Source organism: Penicillium argentinense (genome assembly GCF_028826775.1).
Source record: "Penicillium argentinense strain IBT 30761 chromosome Unknown utg000010l_segment0_segment0, whole genome shotgun sequence".
NCBI classification, from domain to species: Eukaryota; Fungi; Ascomycota; class Eurotiomycetes; order Eurotiales; family Aspergillaceae; genus Penicillium; species Penicillium argentinense.
In genome coordinates, this window is record NW_026622669.1 from 1,081,526 (window position 1) to 1,106,527 (window position 25,002).

A 25,002-nucleotide genomic window follows, 5' to 3' on the forward strand; every position below is an offset into this window, starting at 1 on the left:
CAGCATATCAGGATGCATCCACAGAATTGCCTTAATTTAAATACTGTGGAATTTAGCTACTAAATGAATTAATAAATCCGTTGATTCCACGTGTCATCTGACCTTTCATTCAATCTCATACTTGAAATATTTTCATCCGGACTTTTTAATTCATTCCATCTCAAACCTAATTTTTGTCCCATCTTTATCTGCCGAATAAATTTTTGGATGAATATCCAACATGAGTTTGATGTAAGACACATGAATTTGGATGAGCCTAGAAATTGGATGAATCAAAAATATTAGACGAAAATCAGCATAAGCTTCATCCGAAAGTCCTACAAAGACCGATGTCCCCCATCAACAAACAAATCAGCCGCCGTCATAAAGCTACTCGCATCACTAAGAAGAAACATAATTGGTCCCCGAAACTCATCAGAGAAGCTAACCCGATTGAGCACATTCCGCTCCAACCCCCGCTCCTCCATGCCAGAACTCGCCGACGCCTGCTGTGTAGCCGCGGTCTTAATGTAGCCAGGAGAGACGGTATTGACTCGAATCAGTGGCATAGCAACGCGAGATCCCCACTCCGAAGCGAGGGAGCGACCCAAGTTGATGAATTGCGCATTTTTGGCCGTGTTAGACGAAGGAGAGTCGGCGCCCTTTTGAGATCAGGTGTCAGCAGAATATCGTGCAATATGTGATAGAAAGTCTAGCGCAGGTTTGCGGAACTGCATTATCAACTTACCTTGTCGGCGACCCACAGCCACTCATGCTGGCAACCAGGACCGTGGCCCCATCTACAATTTCCGCTTTCATCGCTCTAGCCATGGCTTGCGCGACAATGTATGTGCCCATGATATTTATGTTGGGGATTCGTAGGAAATCTTCAAGAGGGCAGTCGATGGATGGGCCCGTATCATGCTGGACGACACAGGCTACTCGGCCTCGAATGGGCGATTGCAGCTTTTGTTATAACTTGGCGAAGACGCGATCAAGTCATTGTCTGTGACGTCTCACTGGAAATAGAATAAGTTCAATTTTGCTTGCGTGGCTTTGGATTGTAGGGATCCTGGCTTCGTCTGCAAATCGCTTCTGTACTGGGATACCTAGGTCACTATACGTACCATATTTCCCCTGCAAAGTGGGGCTTTCCTATTCTAGGTGCCGCCGCTTTAATGTTGAAGATCCAGACCATAGTTTTACTAAGAAAGATTTCCTTCGCTTTATTCCAGAGACATTTGAAAACCTGACTCTCTCAGTTTTAGGTAAGTCCTTGTACGTAGATAGCGCTCGAGGGTTGATATAGCGGCTTTGATGACTTAAAATATTCATCAAGGCACCCTCAGAAGGTAATCTAAGGAATACCGCTTGAATATGGCTTTGAACCCGCTGGTTCATATATGTCTGAAATATGCTCGCGTAGACATGACCCATCACCTGTTGGAGCAAGGGGGGAGATACGTTTTCTGAGGTGACCTATTTATAGTACATCAGTTTTAATTGTATATTTGCATCAGTGGTCGTGACTTACTATTGACAGCCTCACCAGTGCCACGCCGAAGTTCGTATAGCTTTATAGCTCGAATCTTCCCGACCGCTAAGCTAAGTCACTAAAGAAAATATAGATAGATGTGATATTTTAATAGCTTTATAGCGTCAGTACTTATTCCGAAATAGGTAGAAACTAGTTAGCGGCAAACTGGTATACTGAGAACCTTTGCTTTAAACTTTAGCTCCAATAATCGGCGTGGAGGTTCCACACAGGTTCTGAAGATATCCCCGGTCGACCTAATAAAGTCCGTTTCTGTTGGTATCACCAGCTAGGTACTGTGTACACAGTTAAGTGGACAGTGTGTATGCTCCAAAGCAAAAGTCAATTGTGTTGATAGATGTAGATGTAGATGTTCAGTCTAGTTGGAAAAACACCCCTAGATCCCACACGCCGGCCTTCGGCGGTCACAACACCGAGGCCACAGCCCAGCGCAAGAATGCGTACACCAAGCAAGGGATGTTATCCATCGGTCGCTAGCAGTGGGTCACAGCCAGTCGATCCGAGAAGCTTTCCACAGGAATAAAAGAAGCCGAAACGAGTGGGCTCTCACCGTCTTTGGCACAAAGCACGTAACAGTTGAGGAAAACATCCACCAGTTCGGCTGGAAAAGCATCGCGTGACGGATCGGGACAAGGAGCTGCCTCGTCTTTCGCGCCTTGGGCCAAGTTTGTCGCTGGATACACGGCAACGACATTGCGAAAGGTCTTTGGAGGAAAAGCCGCCCCACTCATGGTCAACGATAGGCTCGCACCCGCGCTGAAGCCCGAGATCGAGATACGTGGGTGTGAGAATTTCGAGGGTTGCGAGAGCACCTACTTGACCACATCTTCTGCGTCATGTACTGCCGCTGGCCAAGGGTTTTCGGGATCCAGTCTATAGGAGCAATCAAATACTGCACAGCCAGTGCTGCGGACGATTACCTGGGCGTGTTCATCATCGGTACCGTGCAAGGGAACCAGAAAGCCACTTCCATGGAAGTTAATCAGGACGGGAGTGGGATGGTGTTCCCGATTGAGGGTGTTGTAGGCGTGGATACGGATTTGTCTTCCAGGTTCTTGGGAATGGATCTGCAAACCTCATCGGGATGGGCTGTGATGCGGGTATAGGTGCTCAACCCATAGGCGTGTGTATTGCGCACCACTTCCATCATCTCGGGATCTTCCATGGCGTATTGAGAGTGGATATTTCTTAATGATGTGCAGATCTGGTGAGAGGATGTGCAGGAAACGAGCGATGCCGCTCACTATATACAAATCACAGGTAGGCACTCGTACATGCCGGTCCATGCTTAGAATTATCCACATCTCAATTATAGTTGGTCTCGGGAAGATTCATATCCCGACGGACTAAAAGCGATACCGACCAGGAGAATGGACAATGCAAAGATTTACTATCAATGCTCAAGTGGGACGGTCTCAGAATTACAGCTGGGTCAAACAGAAAATGATTTGGACTGGGAGCGACCCAATATCGCTTACTAAGGATTTTTGCAACCACAATGTCCGTGCTACGAGGGGGCTATTAAAAGCGTACTGCACTGGATATTTTCAGCTTTCATTAGAAGCTAATATGGTGGCGGGCTAGATATATCATCGAGCTCTGATAAAGCTTTTCTCGTATCTTTACCCGCGAGATATGGGCTCTCTATCTCTCTATGCTATCTATGCCATTGGGGTCCTAGGTGACCTCCTCAGGCTGTATGTTCACCTGTTTGATGTAAATGAAGTGTTAACTGACTTGAGAACGTTCTATAGCATTGCTCGGTTTCAACGTTTAGGGGCTCGCAACCTCCAAGCAGACGACAATATATGGTCATTTTCTTAGATTGTCTGATACAATGGCTATCCATATTTCTCTATTAGCCGCTTCATTCCAGTATAAATTCGTTTCGGCTGCTTTGTGATGGAATTTGCGGGTATTCCCAAAACGAAGCAGGCTACAACAGTGAATCCATGCTTGGCCAGCCTTCGATTGGGAAAATGGGCAAAGGGTCCAGTGGCATAGTCCAATCGAAATCCAGATCTTCCTATTTTCGAGAGAGTACGACATTAGCATATGAAGAAGCTTCACACAGAAGACAAAAACTACCCACCAGAGCGATGCCAGATAGATCGTTCATTTCCATGCTTGGCAAATCAGTTAAAATATCACCATAAAGAGGAGTATCCAGCGGAACCATTCCGGCTGAAACGGGCTAAAGGGAAGTCTTGGTCAGCATTCGGATTTTACAAAGTATGCCAGATACCGAGGAATATGACAATGTCTCACATTCAACGAAGGCGCGTCGTTATTTGCATCGTGACTGGGGTCCTGGTGGAGATGATGCTTGTGACTCTGTAGTAAATCTAGGCAGCGACGGGAAGCCAGTGGGCAAGCCTCGTCTATAGTCAATGACTTCTGTGTTGATGGTGCACCTCCACCGGTCACAGGCGTAGAGCCTGTGGCAAATTTGGTTTCTAAGGTCATGTAGAGTATGCATAGAATGGTGAAGGTTTTGCATGCGCGGGCCTCCGATCGGACCTTGTTCTCGAAGTACCTTAGAGCATTTTCGATGCTTTGAAGCAACGCCTTGCGTTGATATAGCGCACTTTGGCTGACTAAATTTGCGATGAGGCCCGGGGGCAGCGAGATTTGGCTGTCCTTGAGCTGGAGACGAAGTTCCAAGCAGACAGTAATCGCGGCATGAAAAATATCATCCTGAAATAGCCCGCCTTTCAAGCGCAGTACGTGTGGGAGAACGATATCACCAGGGCGAGGTGACATATCAGCAGAGATCTCCGATAGAAACTCCAATTGCGCCAACAAGGCCACGCTAGCTTGGACGCAATTAATTCGCGAGACAGAGTAGATTTCCTTCTCCACATCGGCATGGTTCAATAATACGGGCCGATGAAGAGCCAGCATGGAACGCCACATGAGGAAGAGGTAAAATGATCTTTGAAAAGCATTTTTACTGGTGTCATCTGACCCGGGATCATCGCGGAGCTGCGCGGGGGCTTCAGCCAAGCTCCTTGCCAGAGAATCACTGAGACTCATGATTTCATTCGGGTTCAAGGCTAGCCGAGCGCGGTTGATCAATCTGGCAATTTCCATCCTAACTCGTAGACTCTGTGCTAGAACAATCTGGAAAGTGGTCTTTGTAAGAATTGAAATGCCTCGCTCCGGAGCCATGGAGGTAGAGCTGAATGAAAAGTCATTATCTTCGACATTTGAAGGAGGAGGGCAGTCAAAGTCTTCCCACGAGAGCGCCAAAGGAATGCCCAAATGTAGCGACGCCTGAAGCTCAATCTCAACAACAGTCAACCATAGGCGTTTGCGTATCTCGGCCCAATACGGGGTCATGTTTGGGGAGAGTGTTGGGTCGCGATGCAGACCCATCATCACTGCCTCCCGTATCAGTGAGCCTGCCATTACACCGACGAGATCACCGTCCCATGCGATGGCTTGGCGAGCTGTCACCAACAAACATTTGACTTGCATAACGTGGAGATTGAGACGAGCATGTTCTGGGATCGAGCCCAACCACAATGCTACAGCTTGCAGCCAGTTATGGGAGATTTGCGAGAGTGATGTCCGATCCGAGCCCGCGGCTACAAGAGAAGTGTCATCCGCGAGACAACTTGCGCAGGCCATCATTGTCAAGGCTTTCGCAAGGAGAATCTCAGTCGCGCAGGATCTGTCCGAAAATTCCAACCCGGAGTTCCAGAAGGTTGTCCATTCTTGGAGAAAAGAGGGCACGTGCACCACCCGAAACGTGGTCTCGTAGGTTGAGAGATACAGATTGACAAGAAAGTCTGCGAGCTGACGACTAGGCAACAAATCGACAAAGCGAGCCTTTTGTTGACCCGACGAGCTTTGAACGCAATGCGCCGTCGCAGGTCGCCGGCAGCGCTTGTGACGTTTTACTGACAGATATTCTTGAAATCGGGAAGCCGAAGGGTTTTCTTTCATCTGCCTATAGTCGTGTATGTGATCGACAAGGTCAGGAAACTGGAGAATAGAACGGATGAGCTGAATGTATGGGAATACTCTTGGCGACCTTTGGCTGACTTACCATCTGCAAAGTAGTAGCCCAGTGACTACGTCCAAAGAACCTCGTTCGATTTTGTTTCCCACGAAATGAGAACAGGTTTTCCTGCTGCGAATTGGCAGAAGGGGAAGCTGGAGGAACTCTTTGGCCTAGCGTATTCGCACCTAGGAGTGGTAAGGACTGATAAACTGAAGCCTCTGCTATGCTACTATGGGCGCTGGTCAGCGCTGCATTCGACTGGTTGAGTGTGGACCAGCCCCATGGCCGGTTCGGGCGCAGATATTCATCTTCCCGCGTAGGAGCAGAAGGATGAAATGCTTGGGGTGGTAACGAGGATATAGGTGATGGTGGCGTGGGTTGACGAAAGGGTGGAGGAACCGAGGGGGCGAAGGACTCGGATTATAATCGCATGCATCTACCGTCCTCGAACGGACGCATTGATTGCATGGTTTAGCGCGATCGCACTTGATCTTGCGCCTCCGGCACGGGGCGCATGACAGCAATTTGCGATTTTTGCGACGGCTGTCAGGGCAGAGCTGCCGACTGACCTTCATGATGCTCCGTTTCGAACGGCGCAGCTCTTCCGAGTGAGGGTCCATGATGAATCATCGGGAACGAGGATGCGAGCGCTAAATTGCCCGAGACCCAGTCCGCAGATCGGCCAGTCCGTTAGTCCGCCAATTCGGCGGCCTGTAAGATTTGTACAAACTGTGCAGTTCAGTGATTTCGATGGAAAACACATAAATCCCCGCTGGTTGGTGAGATCGAGCAGTGGGGGTCAGCAGTGCAAATGATGTGAGTAGGCACCGTTGTGTGGGGTCATTGATACCGTTTCGGGACATAAATATCTCCGAGCCGGCCGGAGATCCGCCACACGGAAAAACCAACTGCCTTTATTGGGCTCCCGAAGCAAAATGAGAATAAATTTGGGCGTATTAATATCATGCCGTATAAGTTTGAAGAGACAGAAGCATCTCAAATGGCGAGTATCATCTCTATCACTTGAACAACGATCATTCTTCTGCGAAGAAAATCACCATGAAGCCCTCGGCTGTGAGTTTCCCACAATCTAAGGAAGATGATAAGAAAGAATTCAGGTATGGCCCCTCACGTGAAATATATCAAATGATACGAATGGCTTATTACCCGGTGCTCTCTTAGTTTACATGGCTCCCTGGCCTTATTCGGTGCCTTCACCGGCTTCTTCTGCACAGTGGGATTTTTCAATTCATTCGGTCTCTTCGAGTCATACTACAAAACTCATCAGTTAGTGCACGAGTCTCAATCGACTATATCATGGCTTGGAGCTGTGAGCACTTTCCTCCTGTATGCAGGCTCGATCGTGTGTGGTATTCTCCTCGATACATTTGGTGCTAGAGTATGAATCTCTACCTCTTCGCAGGAGGGTGCTTGACCTTTCCACTTCTATCACCACTAACCCTCAGAATCTGACTCAGATCATGATCTATTTAGGCGCTTTTGGAACGATTCTCTCTGTCATGATGGTTTCTTTGTGTGAGAAATTCTGGGAATTCATGCTGTCGCAAGGCATATTGTTTGGCATCTCCATGGCTCTGGCGTATACCCCGGTGCTAGGAGTAATCGGTCAGTATTTCAAATGCAGACGAGCTGCCGCGCTTGGCATTGTCATTTCTGGTTCCTCTCTAGGAGGTGTTATATGGCCTATCATGCTCCAAAGGCTCATTTACAACCCGAACGTTGGCTTCGCATGGGCCTTGCGGATTGTAGGCTTCATGATGTTGCCTCTGCTTGGTCTCACCTGTGTTTTAGTAAGACCACCAAAGAAGTCCCCAGCATGCGATTGTGACATGGCCGCAGGCGATCGGAGGCTCCATGAGTGTGACTGTAATCTATTCACAAGCAATCAGGAGTCAAAAGGGGCTCGAGAGAAGCCATCCATTGCAGTGAGCTCGGCTCACTTGAGAAAGCCGGAAGCTGTCCTGACCTGCTCGGCGTTCTTCGTTATCTACTTTGGCATGTTTACACCACTTTTTTTTACTGCATCATTTGCCAGAGCGAAGCACTTTTCGGAAGATCTCTCTTTCTACACGATCTCCATTATGAACGCCGCTTCATTAGTAGGGAGGGTCGTTCCAGGGTTTCTCGCAGACTCGTACGGAAGGTTCAATACCTGCGTCCTTGTCACTATGTCTTCAGGAATCATTGCTTTTTGCTGGAGCACGGTATCATCTTTGGCTGGGCTCGTGATATTCTCACTGGCCTATGGGTTTTCTTCAGGAGTAAGATATTCTCATACCAGTCCTGGGCAAGAAGGCCAAGTGAACAAGCAAAGTCTTATAACTTATCGCAGGCAATTTTGTCCTTACAACAAGCTTGTGCTGCGCAAATTTCAACGCCCAAAACGATCGGCCGCACGATGGGAATCGTTATGGCCTCTGCATCATTGTCGTACGTCGTGTTCATTGAAAATCATCTGGTTCACCTCAGAGCTAAAATTTCAAACAGCGGTCTGGCCGGTATTCCAATCAGCGGCCAAATTTCCGAAAAGTACGGATATCTGGCTTTGTCGATGTACGCCGGGGCAAGTCTGATTCTGGGCAGCACCCTTCTCGCGGCTGCCAGATTCAAACAGCAAAGCCATCTTTGGGCTGTTGTTTAATATTTGAATTTCTCGATCATTATTATGGCATAATGCAGGCATAGACGACCAGGGCGTTATCTACTACAATTTCGAAAACCGCCAGGATGAGGCCAAGCAATGGGTCACAGAGACGTGACTCTGTACTGCATACGAATAATAGGACTTGCCGTGGTTTGTTTAATACCAGTGCAGTTGCGAAGTGCCTACCTGAAACTCACTAGTCATCAGTGGAGTGAGTCCCTAGGACTATTTCTCTTTGTGCTCTGGGTGATCGAACAGAGTGAGACAGGCTTGGTAGAAGACTCGCGGGCGCCCAGAATCAATATCAGCGATTTGATGGACCATCTTATCTGGGATTGGCCATCCCTGTTCAACTTCTGGCTCTACTCCTTTTTCTCTCACCATTCTATAAACTCTCATTCTCTCTAGATTCAGCTCGTACAGGATTCAATTTTTCCTGCGTCCCACGCGTCACATAGGTGTCAATGACTTTCGAATGGGAGTCGTAGCTCTCGCGGGTCCAGTGAAAGGCTGAAAGCTGTCTTAGAATATGTGTACGTAGTCTCGCGACATACAAGGACACCGAAGAGGGACTCATCCTCTTACAGACGATCGATTGTCAACTCCAAGGAAGCGTCTGATGGTGGCTCTATAAAGAGCAGATGGCTGAAAGCCTGATGCGTTGATCGCAATGATGAGGGAGAAGAAGCGGTACATTATTGAGAGAACGTGCGATCAAATTTGGCAATACTTTTCTCTCATAGTGAAAAACAGCGGGTACCCAAAGCCCAACCCGACCCAACCCAAAATGATGCGACTTTGGGAGGACGCTGAGAAGATTACAAAATCGCCGATTTAATTGCTCAAATTCGTCTTTAGTCAGCGCAAAAGGTTCAGAATTCATTGGATATTCATAAGTTCGTCCATGTGGCCACGGGATCCTGGAGGTGCGGAGACAGCGGAATGAGCAGAACAATCTCGAGGAAGCAGATACATGTTTCCGAATTGCCAGCGGGCATTACTTTGGCCTAAAGCACACCTAAAGACGTGAAAGAAATAAAATACCAAAATTACACCAGGCGACTAATTAGTATATTTCACGATTTGTGCCCGTTTTTGGGTATTTTGGGCAACCCGCTGGTAACTGAGGCGACTTCATGCATCTGCAGGGGGCGAAAAACCTGAGGAATTAATCAATCAATCAACCAGTAAGCCGCCAGTGCTGACCAAGAACCCCTGGCGGGTTCATGAGGGCGAAAACCTGCGGTGGGTTACCCGTGGGCGAGTGAAGAAAATGATAAGGGGGCCCATACCCGCGATTGTCAGGGTCTAAAAGTGTCAGGATGAATTGATGTACTGGCTAGTACTGAACATGTCCAATAGAGTCAGATGATTAATTGAAGGTGTTGAGATCGGCTGAACGATCTCAGGGGTCTCTTTTTCTAATTGAACTATGGCTTGTTATGAAACCATACTAGGACGAATTGGGTGAACGATGAATAAGCCTATTCTGACGGGTCCTAGTGGTATTTGACCACTCCCTCAGTCCGTCAAATATTAAAATTTCCTTGTATAGACCTGGCTTCCATCCATTCGGTCACGATTCTATCAAGTCTTATATTACATGCTGTCGCATAGCTTTGTTAAGGTTACAATAAAATAGCCAATACGCTAAAAGAGATGATACAGTATATGTATTTACCAACAAGGTGTTCCTTGAATTATTACCTGTTGCATGGGTATTGGATATGTGGGTTGCTCTTATGTACGCTATAGATGTGAATAGACCTCGCCACGACCCGAGGGTGACCCTGACGACCCGGACCGCGACCCGGACCACGCAGGTTTTAGGGTCGTAAGGTTAGACCCTGAAATGGGGTCAGGCTAGGGCCATAAAAGTCGCGAACCTACCCTCAGGGTCGAGAACCTACCCTCAGGGTCGTCAAACAAGGCAAACATTGCCAAGTCACGCGGAGCATAAGTTATGCAGATTTTGTCTGTATTTTTGAGTATCTCACTTACAGTACTTAGAGGAGAAGTTTCCTAATTTGGCAATGTAGAATGAATTAAATCAAAACAAATCAAACTAATGAATCAACCGAAAAGACTGCCCGAATCTCGAATTACATATTAGACGTTTCATACCCATCTAGCAACCTTGAACGCTTACGGACTCTGCCTGACACTCGGTGCTGTATCTCCGGCAGGGGTATTGCTTCCGACTCTTGACCATCGTCTTCCTCCTCATCACCTCTCACATAGTCAGCTATATTGCTTATACGTCTTTTGCCGAGTGCTTTTGCGGACGGACCCTGGGCAGCCTGCGAGGTTGGTCGGGTCTTCGAGATAGCTCGGGGCTGGGACCTGGCTCGGAGCTGTGTCGTAGACGCTTCATCCTCTTCATTGTCGCTAATTGGATCAACAGCGAGTTGCTGCTGTGTTCTCTCTTCCTTTGCAGCCTGTATCTCCTGAGCCGAAAGATATTCAGAAAGCATTATTCGCTCCTCTTCATGAATCTCAAACCGTGATGTACACATATACATCATAAGATCTGAGATTGTTTGAGGTTGAAGAGAGCCTCGACGATAATGACAGATATCTCGTGCAGAGTTAAAAAGCCGCTCTACCCCTGCACCACTAGCTGGGATAGAGAGCACATCGCGAGCAAGCCTTGCCATCGTAGGGAACTTATCTTGATGATCTCTCCACCAGGTCAGAGGCTGGGCATTTGTGACTATATCTAAAGGACAAGTCAGTAATTGCTCAAATAGAGATCAAGAAATACTTACTGCTATCAAGATACCTTGTAAGCTCATCTGACTGTGCTGGCTGTGAAATTTGAGACTGCTGCGACTCATCTAGAGCACAAGCTAAATCAAATTCATCCGGTATCGAACTTATAGTCGGACCACCTAACCTTTGATGGTCCTCGGCAAAACTCTCAGAGTACTTCTCGAGGAAGGACTCAAGGCTCTGGCGATAGGCTGCTCGGTAGTCGACCCCAGATCCTGGGTCTGGATCCCAGTCGGGAGTCGAGAAGAACTTGAGTTTATCCTGTGGAGAAAGGATTGTGCCAACTGCGTAGAGATGACTGTCAATCTTGTCGGTGTCTCTGTAGTAGGCTGAGAGCTTGAGTTTTGCTGCTTCGAGGGATATAAGCATCACCTGCTTCCAAGCAACCTTCTTCCGTCGAAGCTGGTTAATCGACTTTTCAAGATGATCAAATAGCTTCTTGTAGACCTTGAAAACCCGATGGATAGTGACATTCTTTGTTTTGCACAAAAGAGTTGTGAATCGGTGAAAAGGCTCAAGAATACAAAGGAGATAATCAACCTGCCGCCACTGCTCCTGGCTCAAGGAAAAGTGCCCTTGGTCATACTGGGAGCAGAAAGCATCGAAGGCCTGCTGGAGCTTCTTCGCGCGTGCGAGCATTAAGAATGTAGAGTTCCATCGAGGAGTTAACGTCCTGGATTGGAACTAGCTTTTTCTCTCTTGCCTGCAGGTTGTAGAATGACTCCTGGCGCTGAGGACTTGCATTAATATAAATCGCAAGGTTTCGGACCTAAGGAACAAATTAGATTATGAATCGGAATTAAGTAAGACGTCTTACCTTGCTTAGAGTGTCAACAATCCCTCTTTCCTGCTGCGTCGCCCGCAGAGCTTCTACCCGATCATCAGACCATGTTTGCTCAGCCCTATCATTTTTTGGAATAGCCTTCATCTTCCCAAGAAGACTTTTTAGGCTAATCTGGATCACATGTGCAATACATGGTACCCGAATGATAGCGACGTCGCTCGAGGATTGTAGACCTTCAATCGCCTCGTTGACACTCTCCATAAGAGTTTTGTTGTTTGAAGCGTTGTCGGTAGTCACCGAAAGCACTCGATTCGTGATCTGATGCTCTTGTAGCAAGTCGAAAACCACCTCACTCAGATTTGCACCAGAATGAGCTCCATGTAAGGGCTGAAATCCAAGTAATATCTCACGGTACTCCCAGTCTTTGTCAATGAAGTACCCAGTGATAGCCATAAAAGCCTGTTTGAATGGAGATGTCCAGCAATCAAGGGCAAGTGATAGCTTAGCACCAGAAGGAAGTGTCTGAAGGATAATCTTTTGGTTCTCACGGACTAGCTCTCGAAGCTGCCGGCGCATAGCTTTAGCGGATGGGATATCTGGCATTGATGGTGCCAGCCGGGCGTAAGAGATAAGATCACGGAACTCAGGGTGTTCAAGGAAAAGGAACGGAAGATGTGACACAGTAAGAAGCTTCGCAAGCTTCTGCTGCCAAATACGCGTATCGAATGCTCGTACGGGTGAATTCTGGGCCTAGGCGTAGAAGTAAGTTAGTAAAATAAAGCCGATAATAGGGTGCTGAACATACAGCATGCTCTAATGCCAGCTTGATATTTGGCTTCTGCCTTTTGGCTAGGGCAGCTTTCCGACAAGTCACCCCATTATAGTGCTTGTTCATTGAAGTTGTTCCGCTATGAGCCCAACCAGGGTGATCAAGAACCTTCTGACATTGCTGGCACATAACTCCTGGTTTCCCATTTCTGTCTAAGGCGACCTGGTCAAAGTATTCCCAGCACTTTGCGCGTTTCCCATCCCAAGTCATCCGTTTCTTCCTCCCAAAGTCGGTCTGAAGCCACCAAGTCACAAATTCATCACTCATTTCTGGAGAATATAGAATGTATGTTCTGATCCGGTCCGGGCAAACGCGTTTAAGGCATTCGGGGGCTTTCAGAGGCTCGTAGACGGTCTGTTGGCTTCCGGAGGGGACGGGGGAGAAAGGCTGAGGTGGTGTAGAATTAGCAACGTATTCAAGGAAATCCGAAGGTGGCGCATCATGTATAGAGGAGTGGAATATATCAGATGACTGAGACATGATGAAGCTGTGTATAAGAAGGAAGGACTTACTGAGATTTTTCTTTGGTGTTAGGCGAAAGGACTTAGGGGTAGAGGTACATGCTGATTCTGCATTATCTGATTTTTTGCTTGATAGATCACATCTAAACCCCGCTTTTTATTCAAATCCTCAAGCTAATTGGTTGACCTTCCAGGGTAGTCAGGGTGACCCTCAGGGTAGTCAGGGTGACCCTCAGGGTAGTCAGGGTGACCCTCAGGATAGTCAGGGTGACCCTCAGGGTAGTCAGACTGACCGTGGGAGGGAATTTCCTATCCTGAATCCCACCCGTATATTATGGCATAGGATAGGATTCCCATAGGATTTCCCTTTCATTGCGATAGCCACGGTCCTTCCTAGGTCACTGACCTAGGTTTTCAAGACCATCACCGCAGGAGTTAGGATAGTGTTTAAGTTCTGCGGAATGTAGTGCAACTATCTCATACATTCGAAATATATTTCCGCATCCTTACACACCAATTTCACCAACTTTCTATAAAACACACCACAACAATTCCTCTTAGGTAGAAAAGAGGGCAAGTTTAGTATTACCAAGCCAGAAGACGTATTCAAAAGACTTAATACAAAGAATTACATAGGGGGTGGATGAAAATTGATGGAATCATAGTTAGACATACAGAACAGGTATAAGAAACAGTAATATATAATGATGTGTCAGCGAATTTATTCATCCTAATCAGGAAAGGCGTAAAAGAATTATGCAATTCAGGGTAGTCAGGGTCGTAGTCAGGGTGACCCTGACGAGATTTTATGACCCTGAGGGTCGGTCCGGGTCGTAAGGCTCGGAACCGGAACCGTCCAGGTCCGGGTCGCGAGTCGGTAGGAGGGACCCAATATCAGGGTCGTGGCGAGGTCTAGATGTGAACGTGCGGGAACATGCCATGAAAATCACAAGCGAGTAGAAGCGTTGAGGCCGATATATCAAACTGACTGTGGCGATTGGTAAATACCCAGAAGGAAAGGTAACCATTCATAAAAATTTCCTTGCAAAAGGGCGTGCAGAGCTTACATCTCAAGGAATATTCATTTATAGCATGTGACATGTCTACCAGATAAGTGTTGGTAAGATGAAAGTGTGGTGCAAAATTCAACTGGAACTGTCTATTCTTCCGAAACCCCTGCCACTTCATCGGTCTACCTACCAGGCCACGTTTACAAAAGGTTGCCGCAAAGAGCACGATTTTCCAATCCCATTGCTAAAAGCCGACAGTAGCACGAGCTGCAATGGTAATATCAGTGGAAGACAGCGCCATATCAGGCTGGACCTGCATGCATCCTGCCTTGGCGGTATCTCCCCTTCGGACCAAACACTCATGGACCACGTAGGAACCAGACGTTGCTGATACGTACCTTGCGACGGAAATTCATCCTCAACCCCTCTTCGTAGACCATATGTGCCTCTCGGACATGTCATTGCTCCTGCAACAACTCTTCGAGCGCATTTTATTAGGTCTGCATCCAAGGCGGTGGATCTGCCTAATGCATGTAACAGTACAGTATCCTATAGCATTGCAACAAACGCGAAAGGTTTTAAACGCAACACCAGATGAGCTTGGCGGTACGAATCTCACTCTCATTATAAACGAATCATAGCAGAGCATATCGACTTCTCGGATCGGTAAACTACCCAGTCGGCTTTCCAAACAGCAACGCGAGGCTGCCAGTCTTTCAGGAAATGCAATGCTAGAGTATTTTCTCATCAACTGAAGTGGATCAAGATATGAGAAATCTCCCCAGATGCCCTTCCCCCAGTCAGTCATTGGGTACTGAGAGGAGCCCAGGGCCCAGGGGCGATGACTTTGTGCATACTCCAATGTCGGGATAACATCACCGGAGCGAAGAACAATTGCGCCGCAAATCTCCACTTTGATGTTGTGAGCACTGTAGAACTGGTACGGCATCGAGCAAACCCCACTGGTGGCTGCTTTTCATGCAAAATATTTATTGTTCGCCAATTTTGCATCGTGATTGAGATCAACCCCGCATAGTTACTATGACCATCGACGTAGATAGGAGTGGGCATGCAAAACAGGTGAGATCTGTCGGAAACGCGGGTATGCATAAGGTCACACATCTGCAGAATGACCCTATAATACGGCGATATTTCCGTTAAGTCAAAAGCAAGTATATGCAGCGTACTGATCGCCTCCCGGAAGACATATCACTTACTCAAGAGCTTCAGGGCCTTTGAGGAGGTGCAGTCCACATGATTGACCTCTCTCAAGGTTCCAAAGAGCCCAAGAGTGAAAAATATCAAGACATCAACAAAAATATCAGCCACGTTAAACTCATGTGAGTTGCTGCAGTACGGTATCAATATTCAGCGCTGACACTGTTGCACGGAGTCAACGAACTGCATCAAATATTACGCTCATAGTCTCAAGCCAAAAAAGTAAAATAATAAGCAAAGATTTGAAGTATGAGGGAAAATGATGGTAAGAAATTGCGGTGAGCTTTGAACGCCATCGAAAACTAAAATTACATTGACATGCTAAATGGGCCAATATAGTCACTATGGAAACCCAAAGCAAGTAATTCGATTTACCCCTTACGACTCATGCTTTCACATGAATCTTCCAGCGGAACCTCACAGCTTGTTCGTATAGTTGTAGAGACAACTCATTGGCAGCACGAAAGGTCCTCACAAAGTTTCCCACAGATAAGCTGGCAATTATTCACTAGGTTGGCGCTTCCATCTCGGTGACTGGCTACCCCAGTCCCGTTATTACCCACGCGGCCTCGAAGCGTCTCTGGCTGAAGAGTCACTGAGTGTACACCATAGGCGTGGAAACATTCATTCACCGTTTTCGCCAGCTCATCGAAATCAATTCCATCCTTGGTCTGATCAAGGACGAGGTGTGCAGAGGCAAGAGACTTCCTTTGGTTCAAGCGCCAGATATGAAGCTCATGGACCGCGGCAATGCCGGGAATCTGAAATCTCGTTAGCACCGACGGGGAGTAATCAACAGGTTAGCTTTGGATTTGTGATCACTTACCTGCTGTAAATCGTATTTGACATCGTCATGCTCAACGCCTTTGGGAGCAGTTTGGAGTAGAATCAACCCGCTTTGTTTCACCAGTCGAATACGAAATATTAATAACTGAGCAATGGCAGCACACAAGGACCTCTTCGGCATTGAAGTTAATTTCCACATGGCTCACCTAAGGGCAACGAGGAGGCAAAGATCATAATTGCGATAGCCATACTGGCGGCCGGGTCGGCATAATACCGGCCACCATAGTTGGTCAGCCAAATGACTAGTCCTGAAATTATCACGCCAACATTGTTGGCGCAGTCACCCATTATATGAATAAAGACGCCCATAAGAGCAAGATCAAAGCTCTTTCGAGGCTTCAAGGATGCGAAATTCGTGTGGTGTTTGTGAGTGATGTGCTAGGAATATTGAGATACATAAGAAAAAAATGTAAATGAATATACGGGGAAACTGACCTTCTCGTTGACAAGGACTGAGTACTCTCTGGTTATTTGGGAGTCATGGTGACTATCTCTATTATGGTTCTCGTGCTCATTTTCATTACGATTGTGACCATGATTGTGACCATGATTGTGGTCGTGGTCGTGTTCTGCGCGGCCTTAATCAGATTTTTACCCTTGGGGATCGTATATGGGAAGGTGCTTACCGTGTAGGAAGGTTACACTAACCAAGTTTAGACCGAAACCTACACAACCAATGACCATGACCAATTTGGGGTTATCGACTCCTAGATAGCATGGAGAAATTAGCCGCATGCATAAGCCGAATCCTGTTAACGGATACGAACGCTCCAAACTGATAAACCGCTCAATGGACTGCAAGAAAATACTGATCCCCAGACTTAGCAGTAGAACGCCATTGAAGAAAGCACCTAATAATTGCGCTCGTTGCCAGCTGAATGTTAAAAATGGAGGTATAGTTGCTTTCTCTGCCACCTTTTAATTGTCAGCACAGTTAGTGGCGTATCGAATGTCGTCAATGGAAAACCTACAATCGTAGCAACGAGAGCAATAGCAAAGCCAACTATGTCACTCAGCTAGGGAAGGTAGGTTAGACTGTGCTCATCGTCCAAGTCAACGTGGGCGTACATAATGAAATGCATCAGCCACAAGGGCCAGTGAGCCAGTGTAGAAGCCAACTAGACCAGGTTCCGTTAGGTACTTCTTCCTTTCATTCAACGGAGCCCCGAAGTTGAGCGAGTTTAATATTAACTCTTGACTAACCTGCTATTTCCGCGATAAAGAATGACATAGAAATACCGATCACCGCACTCAGGCGTTGGATTCGGGTGATCTTGAAGACCATCTTTGACGAGTAATTTCTGAGAGGATGTCGAGAAAGCAAGTGGACGAGTAGACATGTTGTACTCATTTTTCCATATTTAACTAAACGTCCTTTTTACCAAGTTCACAGTTTAAATCTTGTCATATAGCATGCAGGTCCGCTGCCGGAGCACGGAAAGAATATTACTTGATCGGGAAGCTGAAGGGACCGAAACTCCAACGGAATGACCGAGCTCATGCTGGCGTCGCCAAGAGTGAAGAGTTTCACAAGCGCAATTTAGCAGACCCACAGATAACTATAGGTCTTGAATTCTGGTCATAGTTGCTGGAAGAAGCTAAGCGTTAAGAAATCTGATATCACAGGAATGTCCGAGCACGGGTGATTGAGCTTCTTTAGGAATGTCCGAACTCCGATCTCCGAACTCCGAGCTTAGTTCAAGCGTTAAACTACGGAGACAGAGTCCTAGAAGCGGTTATAGTATATTCTGTGGCAAAAGGTAGGTAAAAAGAAATTCGATTTTCAGCTATTCATCTCCAAGGCTCAATGACACGCCCGTCCATACTTTCGCAGACGCAAATAGTTGTATGGCAACGGGGCAAGGAACCCGGCACCAATCGATAAACCCGCCGCTATCCAAAATTGCGGGTCCTCGAAGTTGACCTGACCCCCCGTCAAATGATAGTCCACCATATTCTCGGCCAATTCCATCGCCACCATGGAAACCATACTCATACCCATCGCGGTGCGTGCTGCCATGGGCCACGAGAGCTGGTCGGCTCCGCGCCGAAGGAGAATAGTCTCAAGTATGATCGACGTCGTGATGCCGCTTGCCACTGCATTTTCAATCATTAGCTACACACCTCAATCACCGCTTTACGGGCTTTTGTCGACTTACTAGAGGCCATCATGATGCTTCCCATGCCGAGTTCCGGGCAATAGGACTGAAGCATCCATAGAGCAGAGAAGTCACCGACAGAGCAGCCCACGAGACAGCGCAGCGTATTGAGACCTGCGCGCTTCCACGCTGGCCTATGGGTCCAAAAATTCAACTTCCAGGATGATCGGATTGGCTTAGAACCTGCAGTTGCCAGTTTGTTGCTAACGCTTGGTGAAATGGGCTTCATAGAACCTGATTTCTTCCCGGAACAACAGGACTGGACGGCTGACGAGCTCGAAAGTGCACGACGAAAGTCAGAAGAGGCAGCTCGTGCCGTCAGCCTGGATTGAAGAAGAACCTTTGTTTGATACATGATGTGGGTGAAACTGTAGCGAAAGTGGCATGTGATGAAAGTACATGGGACGATAAAAGCCCAATCCGAGTCTAGTTAAGTAGTGTCGGAGTTGATGACTGCAGATAGTCCGAGAAACGCACAATTCGCGCAGTGGGTCGGCTCCACGCTCCAGACGGATTGAATGGAATGTTATGAATACCATAAAACCCAGGACAGCTAGATGTCTCGAGAGGCATAAAAGGGAAGTCAATGTCCTCTTGAGTTCCTAAGTGTCGAATCTTCTCCCAGACTCGACCACACTGCTGTCCTAGTCTTGTTTTCTCTTCATCTTCGTTTCATCATCCCGTTCGTCAACTTCAAAATGTGCTGCAACACTTCTCCGGATCACGAGTACAAGTTCAACGTCCAGATGGCGTGCGGCGGCTGTGTATCCGCCGTCCAGGAAGCCCTTAACGCACTCAACGGTCCGTAACGCAGCCATTTCATCATACTGATCAACATTCTAACCCTTCGTGGATAATTCGTGATGCAGGAGTGAAGAAGCTCGACATCAACCTTGAAGAGCAGACCGTCTTCGTCGTGGCTGAGCATTGCCTTTCTTTCGCAACCGTGTTGGGCGCCATCAAGGAGAAGGGGAAGAATGTCCGCAGCGGCGAGGCCGATGGAGCAGCTCAGACTGTTTAGAATGGGATATGTCGTCTCGTGGGGTTCATGTAGTCTGATCTCTTTGAAGCTCTAGTGCTGACAGTACTTCTGCCACCTAAATTCCATTCCTGTCTTCCAATAGTCACTGAAACTTCAAATTATGCTATCTTTGGGAAACTGCGACCATCATTCGTATCTCCGCATAATTTTTGCCTTTGTGTAAACAGCTATCTAGTAGATGCATGCACAAGTGGTCTAGAGTCAAGTACATGAAAGTGGATCGTCGTATAGTTGTTTCCTGTAGTTAATAGTCACCGTAGACGGCATGTGGAGATGCCTTAAGCCTAAGGCGTCAACGAAATTTGTCCCTCAACCATCATCATTGCTCATTACACAACGCCACCCACATACCACGCACAATTCCCGCAGCCGAATTGGGGTTTTAGACCCACATGGCTCGGACTTTGTGACTACCGAATTGAGTCAGCTTGGAGATTTTTAAATTTTGCGTGAATATCGCGTTAGCGTCACTGCGGGATGTTCTTCATTCCATTGTGCTTAGGTGATGACTGGCAAGAGTGAAGGTTTTGCCTCTGTATGAACTTTACATTGAATGCTCGTAACTCTATATATTTCCCTCTTTCCCACACTCTTGTCATCCATATTCACTTACATATTCCTGATTATTTGAGGCTCGATCACTTTCAACACAACGGTTCTTGCTCCACTTCCTGAGCATGAGCGAACTATCATCTCCGCCTCATTCGAGGCTTACCACTATCCTTGTGGACAATCTACACTGTCCATCCTGTGTTGCAAATGTGCAAGAAACTCTGTCCACACTCAGACCTGCCCCTTTCTCCGTCACAACCTCCGTTATCCTTCATGAAATTAAGGTTATCCATCCAATCACTTTGAATGCCTCTCGCATCGCGCGTGCCCTCACGGATGCTGGCTTCGAGCTAGACACCGTCTTGCCGTCAGTATCCCACGACGACGACGTCGAAGCCCAAGACTACACCTCTGGATCGACCTCTAAAAGCGGCCGCACCCATTATGATGTCCATTCCCAATCAGAAAAGCATATCAGTCAATGTGACGCTTGCAAAGCCCAGCTGACAGCCCTGAAACCGGCGGAGAAGGAGCTGCCGCCCATAAGCAAATCGACTCCCACGCGGTCTAGCGACGATACATTGACCTCTGTCATGGACCATCATCTTACCGGGAGGAAGTATCGCATCTCCCTGGCAATCAGTGGTATGTCGTGCAGTTCCTGTGTGGGCAAAATCACCGGCGCATTACAAGGCCGACCGTGGATCCTGTCGATGGATGTGAACCTCTTGACTAGTAGCGCAGTCGTGGTCCTCTCTGACCGCGCGCACGTGGACGAAATACTTGAGACCATTATAGGATCTGGGTACGAAGTAGAGGTGGTGGACACCGAGGAGATTCGACCCCAAAGACCCGCTCCACGATCTGCACCGGTGGTCGACGCCTGGCGCGCATCTTATATCATTGAGGGCATGAGTTGTAGCTCTTGCGTTGGCAAGGTCACCGACACGCTGAACCAATATGAATGGATCACCAAGGCCGATGTCAATCTTGTGTCGGGTAGTGCTGCAGTCGAGTATCTTGGCAAAGACCATCTGGAAGAGATTGCCAAAATCATCGGCGAGCTGGGCTACACGGCCACCCTGAGTGATGTCGAGAGTCAGGTCTCATCCAACTCGCCAATTTCAGAACGCGAGATCCAGATTCAGGTGGATGGCATGCACTGCGATAATTGTCCCCAACGAATTGTCGACGCCTTGACCAGCGCGTACGGCGACAAGTTCGAGTTGTTAGAGCCGCCTACCTCCCGACAGTCCCGACTCAAGATACAGTATGTTCCCGAAATACCAAAGCGGACAATTCGCGACATCATACGGACCATCGCCGACGTGGACAAGGCCTTCACGGTGTCAGTGTATCACCCGCCCACTTTGGAGGAACGTTCACAGGCCATGCATCGTCGAAACCAGTGGTCCATTGCCAGACGCCTAATCCTTGCTGTGTTGACCGCGATTCCAACCTTCATCATTGGTATCGTCTATATGTCATTGGTTCCTCATGATAGCCCAGGTAAGAAATACCTGAATGAGCCGATGTGGACTGGGCAGACAACACGAATGGAATGGGCTCTTTTCATCATGGCGACCCCAGTCTACTTCTACTCCGCCGGGCTCTTCCACCGCAAGATGATACATGAGCTCGTGGCCCTCTGGCGACCTGGAAGTAAAACACCGATTCTCCGCCGATTCCTTCGCTTCGGAAGCATGGATATGCTCATGTCCCTGGGTACCTCAATTGCATACTTCGCTTCGATCGCCGTTCTCGCCGTCAATGCTACCCAACCAGCCGACATGGAAATAATGCACCATACTGAAAGCTTTTTTGACTCGGTCGTATTCCTGACGATGTTCTTGATGGTTGGTCGCTTACTTGAAGCCTACAGCAAGGCAAAGGCCGGTGACGCAGTCGGCTTGCTCGGCAAACTACGACCCACGGAAGCAGTTCTTATCACACCGTCACATGGAGACCAGGCAGAGACCACGTCTACTGTTCCGATCGACCAGCTAGAATTTGGCGATCTGGTTCGAGTTGCCAACGGTGTCTCCCCGCCATACGATGGAACCATTATCACTGGAGCGTCCCGCTTTGATGAATCGAGTCTGACTGGCGAATCTCTTCCCGTAGAGAAGTCGATAGGCGATGAAGTCTTCTCTGGAACCATCAATCAAGCCGATCCCGTCACGATCAGGATCACTCGTCTCTCTGGTGACTCGATGCTGGACCAAGTCATCGGCGCCGTGCGAGAGGGCCAAATTCGACGAGCCCCGATTGAGCGGACTGCAGACCTGCTCACAAGCTATTTTGTTCCCGTCGTGACGTTGATTGCCGTTGCAGATTGGTTGATTTGGTTGGCTCTCGGTCTCTCAGGCCGCTTGCCAGAAGCGTGGCAGAATGGTCCTGGAGGGTGGGAGTTCTGGTCATTGCAGTTTGCCATCTCCGTCTTTGTCGTTGCCTGTCCGTGTGGAATTGGACTTGCCGCCCCGACAGCTCTGTTTGTGGGCGGTGGATTGGCTGCCCAGCACGGCATTCTTGTCAAAGGTGGTGGTGAAGCATTTCAGGAAGCCAGCCAGCTTGATTGCGTTGTCTTCGACAAAACTGGGACGATCACTGAGGGAGGAGAGCCGTCGATCACTAACCACGAGGTTTTCCATGAGGGCAGCAATATTGCTGACGTCTACGGTGCGGTCTTGGAGCTTGAGCAGAGTAGCAGCCATCCTATCGCCAAGGCTATGGTCGCTTTCGCCGCCATACAGCAGCCTTCCACTCTCAAGACCATCTCGGCAAACGAAATCCCAGGCAAAGGACTCAAGGGTCTTTTCACGCTTTCCGACCAGGATTCCAACATCGGCCTCGAAGTGATCATTGGCAATGAGGCCCTGATGCAGGATCACAATATTGTCCTCTCGTCAACTAATCTTGAGACACTCATGACATGGAAACATGAGGCCAAATCGGTCGTGTTGGTTGGTACCCGTGCAGCTTCGACTGCCAACGCCCCCATCCCCTGGAAGTTGTCGATCATGCTGGCTGTCGCCGACCCAGTACGGCCAGAATCCAAGGGCGTTCTCCAGGCTCTTCGCGATCGGGGTGTCGACGTTTGGATGATCTCCGGAGACAATCCTACAACTGCAAACGCGGTTGGCCAGATCGTTGGAATTTCGTCGGACAATATCATCGCAGGTGTCCTCCCAGAGCAGAAAGCAGAGAAAGTGCGATACCTGCAACGTATCCTACAAAAGCCGGCCCGTTCTGGTTGGTTCGGCAGCCAGACAGCCCCAAGCACAAAACGAGCAATTGTGGCCATGGTCGGCGACGGTATCAATGATTCTCCCGCGCTCACAGCTGCCGACGTTGGCATCGCCATTGGATCCGGCTCGGACATTGCCATCTCTGCGGCTGAATTTGTGCTCGTCTCCTCTGGTCTGACGTCGCTCCTAACTCTGATCGATCTCAGTCGCGTGGTGTTCCGTCGGATCAAATTCAATTTTGGCTGGGCGTTGATCTATAACTGTATTGCCGTGCCTGTGGCTGCCGGTGTCTTCTATCCCATTGTGAGCAACGGAAAGCATGTTCGTTTGGACCCGGTGTGGGCGAGTCTTGCCATGGCTTTGAGCAGTGTTAGCGTCATTTGCAGCAGTCTCCTCATGAGAACCCGGTTGCCTTTAGTCGGCTTTCGGAGCAAGAAATCGAATTAGTAGTAGATGATGGAAAAGAGAGTTTTTTTTTATAAATTTTTGTGATCAAGTAGTCATTTTTGTTATAAAATGCATCTTCATCGTCGGGGCGTTCAAATACATTGCACTGCACTCAAAGTTCGAAATCCTGGAAATCGTGTCATTAGGCCATGTAGTCTATCCGATGACTGGCCTCTAGATGATTTCACAAAGACAAACTATGATTCCATGCGAATTGCAAAATTTTTTTCAAACAAGAAGCATCTCTGCCTGAAACTCTCTGCAACTTTCGCGTCTTAATGACAACTATTCGATCCAGGTTTCCGCACCCCTTGCGTCCGTCGATTATACTGCGCCCACGCCAACAACGCAACACAAACCATGATCCGCCACACGATTCGGCGACTGAATCCTTCACGTCGAATTCCCCATATAAGACCTGCGATGGAAGTTGCCAATAGAGCATTTCGAAGGTACTCCACGCCAACGGCTGTCACAGATCCCGCGAAGAGGGAATCGAGGATCGTCTAAAACCTCAGTACATGCGCTTCAGGAGCAGGGACTTTGAGTGGAGAAAGGAAAAAAAAACATACTGGCAGCCAACAGCAAGAAGAAGACATCAGCGCGGATCCCTCTGGCAAGAATCTTGTGCATAACCGGAGAAAACGTCGAACAAGGGAATGGTCATGGTCCGAGGAGGGCTCTGGGGCCAGCTTTTCGTAGGGGCACTTTTCGCAGGTCATGTTGACGGACAGGTTGATAAGCTATTAGATAAAGAGTGATCTCTCAGGGAACTCAGGTGGGAGCTATGCATTGATGTTGGATCTTTATATCCGTCACATAGAGCCCGTAACTGGGCGCGGTTGTACTGCGGGATTTTTGCGTTGTGTTCGAATTACCCACACCCGCGAGATCGGCTGAGTCCGATTTTGTCGGTATCGGTGGTGAATTGGTATTGTAAGGCATGGTCAGAATGTATCATTTGTAACTTAGCCAAGAGCCTTCGTCATAGTCGGTCGCATACAAATTAGTGTGTGAAGCGAACATGACCAAAAATAGAGACAACTATCCATGGACATGATTGGGTATACATTTCTTCAAGTGAAAGATTTCGATGGCGAGCGGGAAGGGCCATAGGGCTATAATTGGCTGCATCAGCCATTTTGTCATGGAAGTGGTATTATACAATCTATCATTACTTTGCTATTAATAGCATGGCTACTGATGATCCAACTTGAGTCCTTTGTCCTCGCTTTGGCGGATGCGTTGCAGGACTTGTTTCCGTCTGGTTGACGTTAACTGATTTACAGATGGATGAAAACCTCAAGTGACGGCGGAGGTACCAGGCCTACTGATACCCATTCAGGGAGTTGATCTTCACTGTTTCGTAGATAGTCTTCTCGGAATACTAATCACAGTGGATAGATTTGTTGCCGGCCGCAGATAG

At 48.1% G+C, this 25,002-nt stretch overlaps 7 protein-coding genes across 7 annotated transcripts; 3 read left to right on the top strand and 4 right to left on the bottom strand.

Annotated features, from left to right (window-relative positions):
* Positions 1–2,516: 2,516 nt before the first annotated feature.
* N7532_010107 (uncharacterized protein) lies at positions 2,517–2,699 on the bottom strand (the record flags this gene model as incomplete). The annotated part of the gene is made up of 1 exon (XM_056622598.1): positions 2,517–2,699. The coding sequence occupies one exon, from the start codon at positions 2,697–2,699 to the stop codon at positions 2,517–2,519; it is 183 nt and encodes a 60-aa protein (XP_056470014.1).
* Positions 2,700–3,745: 1,046 nt separating this feature from the next.
* On the bottom strand, positions 3,746–5,485 carry N7532_010108 (fungal specific transcription factor domain-containing protein; the record flags this gene model as incomplete). The annotated part of the gene is made up of 1 exon (XM_056622599.1): positions 3,746–5,485. One exon carries the CDS (start codon positions 5,483–5,485, stop codon positions 3,746–3,748), a length of 1,740 nt encoding a protein of 579 aa, XP_056470015.1.
* Positions 5,486–6,602: 1,117 nt separating this feature from the next.
* On the top strand, positions 6,603–8,205 carry N7532_010109 (MFS monocarboxylate transporter; the record flags this gene model as incomplete). The annotated part of the gene is made up of 4 exons (XM_056622600.1): positions 6,603–6,661; positions 6,726–6,942; positions 7,022–7,825; positions 7,897–8,205. 4 exons carry the CDS (start codon positions 6,603–6,605, stop codon positions 8,203–8,205), a joined length of 1,389 nt encoding a protein of 462 aa, XP_056470016.1.
* A 7,585-nt stretch (positions 8,206–15,790) lies between these two features.
* N7532_010110 (cation diffusion facilitator family transporter) lies at positions 15,791–17,413 on the bottom strand (the record flags this gene model as incomplete). Its single annotated transcript, XM_056622601.1, has 10 exons — positions 15,791–15,820; positions 15,888–16,043; positions 16,109–16,146; positions 16,275–16,506; positions 16,564–16,697; positions 16,755–16,835; positions 16,896–17,043; positions 17,100–17,144; positions 17,197–17,246; positions 17,332–17,413. 10 exons carry the CDS (start codon positions 17,411–17,413, stop codon positions 15,791–15,793), a joined length of 996 nt encoding a protein of 331 aa, XP_056470017.1.
* Positions 17,414–17,932: 519 nt separating this feature from the next.
* N7532_010111 (DUF4396 domain-containing protein) lies at positions 17,933–18,642 on the bottom strand (the record flags this gene model as incomplete). The annotated part of the gene is made up of 2 exons (XM_056622602.1): positions 17,933–18,225; positions 18,288–18,642. 2 exons carry the CDS (start codon positions 18,640–18,642, stop codon positions 17,933–17,935), a joined length of 648 nt encoding a protein of 215 aa, XP_056470018.1.
* Positions 18,643–18,985: 343 nt separating this feature from the next.
* N7532_010112 (uncharacterized protein) lies at positions 18,986–19,308 on the top strand (the record flags this gene model as incomplete). The annotated part of the gene is made up of 2 exons (XM_056622603.1): positions 18,986–19,088; positions 19,157–19,308. The coding sequence occupies 2 exons, from the start codon at positions 18,986–18,988 to the stop codon at positions 19,306–19,308; spliced, it is 255 nt and encodes an 84-aa protein (XP_056470019.1).
* Positions 19,309–20,006: 698 nt separating this feature from the next.
* Positions 20,007–23,576, top strand: N7532_010113 (heavy metal translocating P-type ATPase; the record flags this gene model as incomplete). The annotated part of the gene is made up of 1 exon (XM_056622604.1): positions 20,007–23,576. One exon carries the CDS (start codon positions 20,007–20,009, stop codon positions 23,574–23,576), a length of 3,570 nt encoding a protein of 1,189 aa, XP_056470020.1.
* Between the last annotated feature and the right edge of the window lie 1,426 nt (positions 23,577–25,002).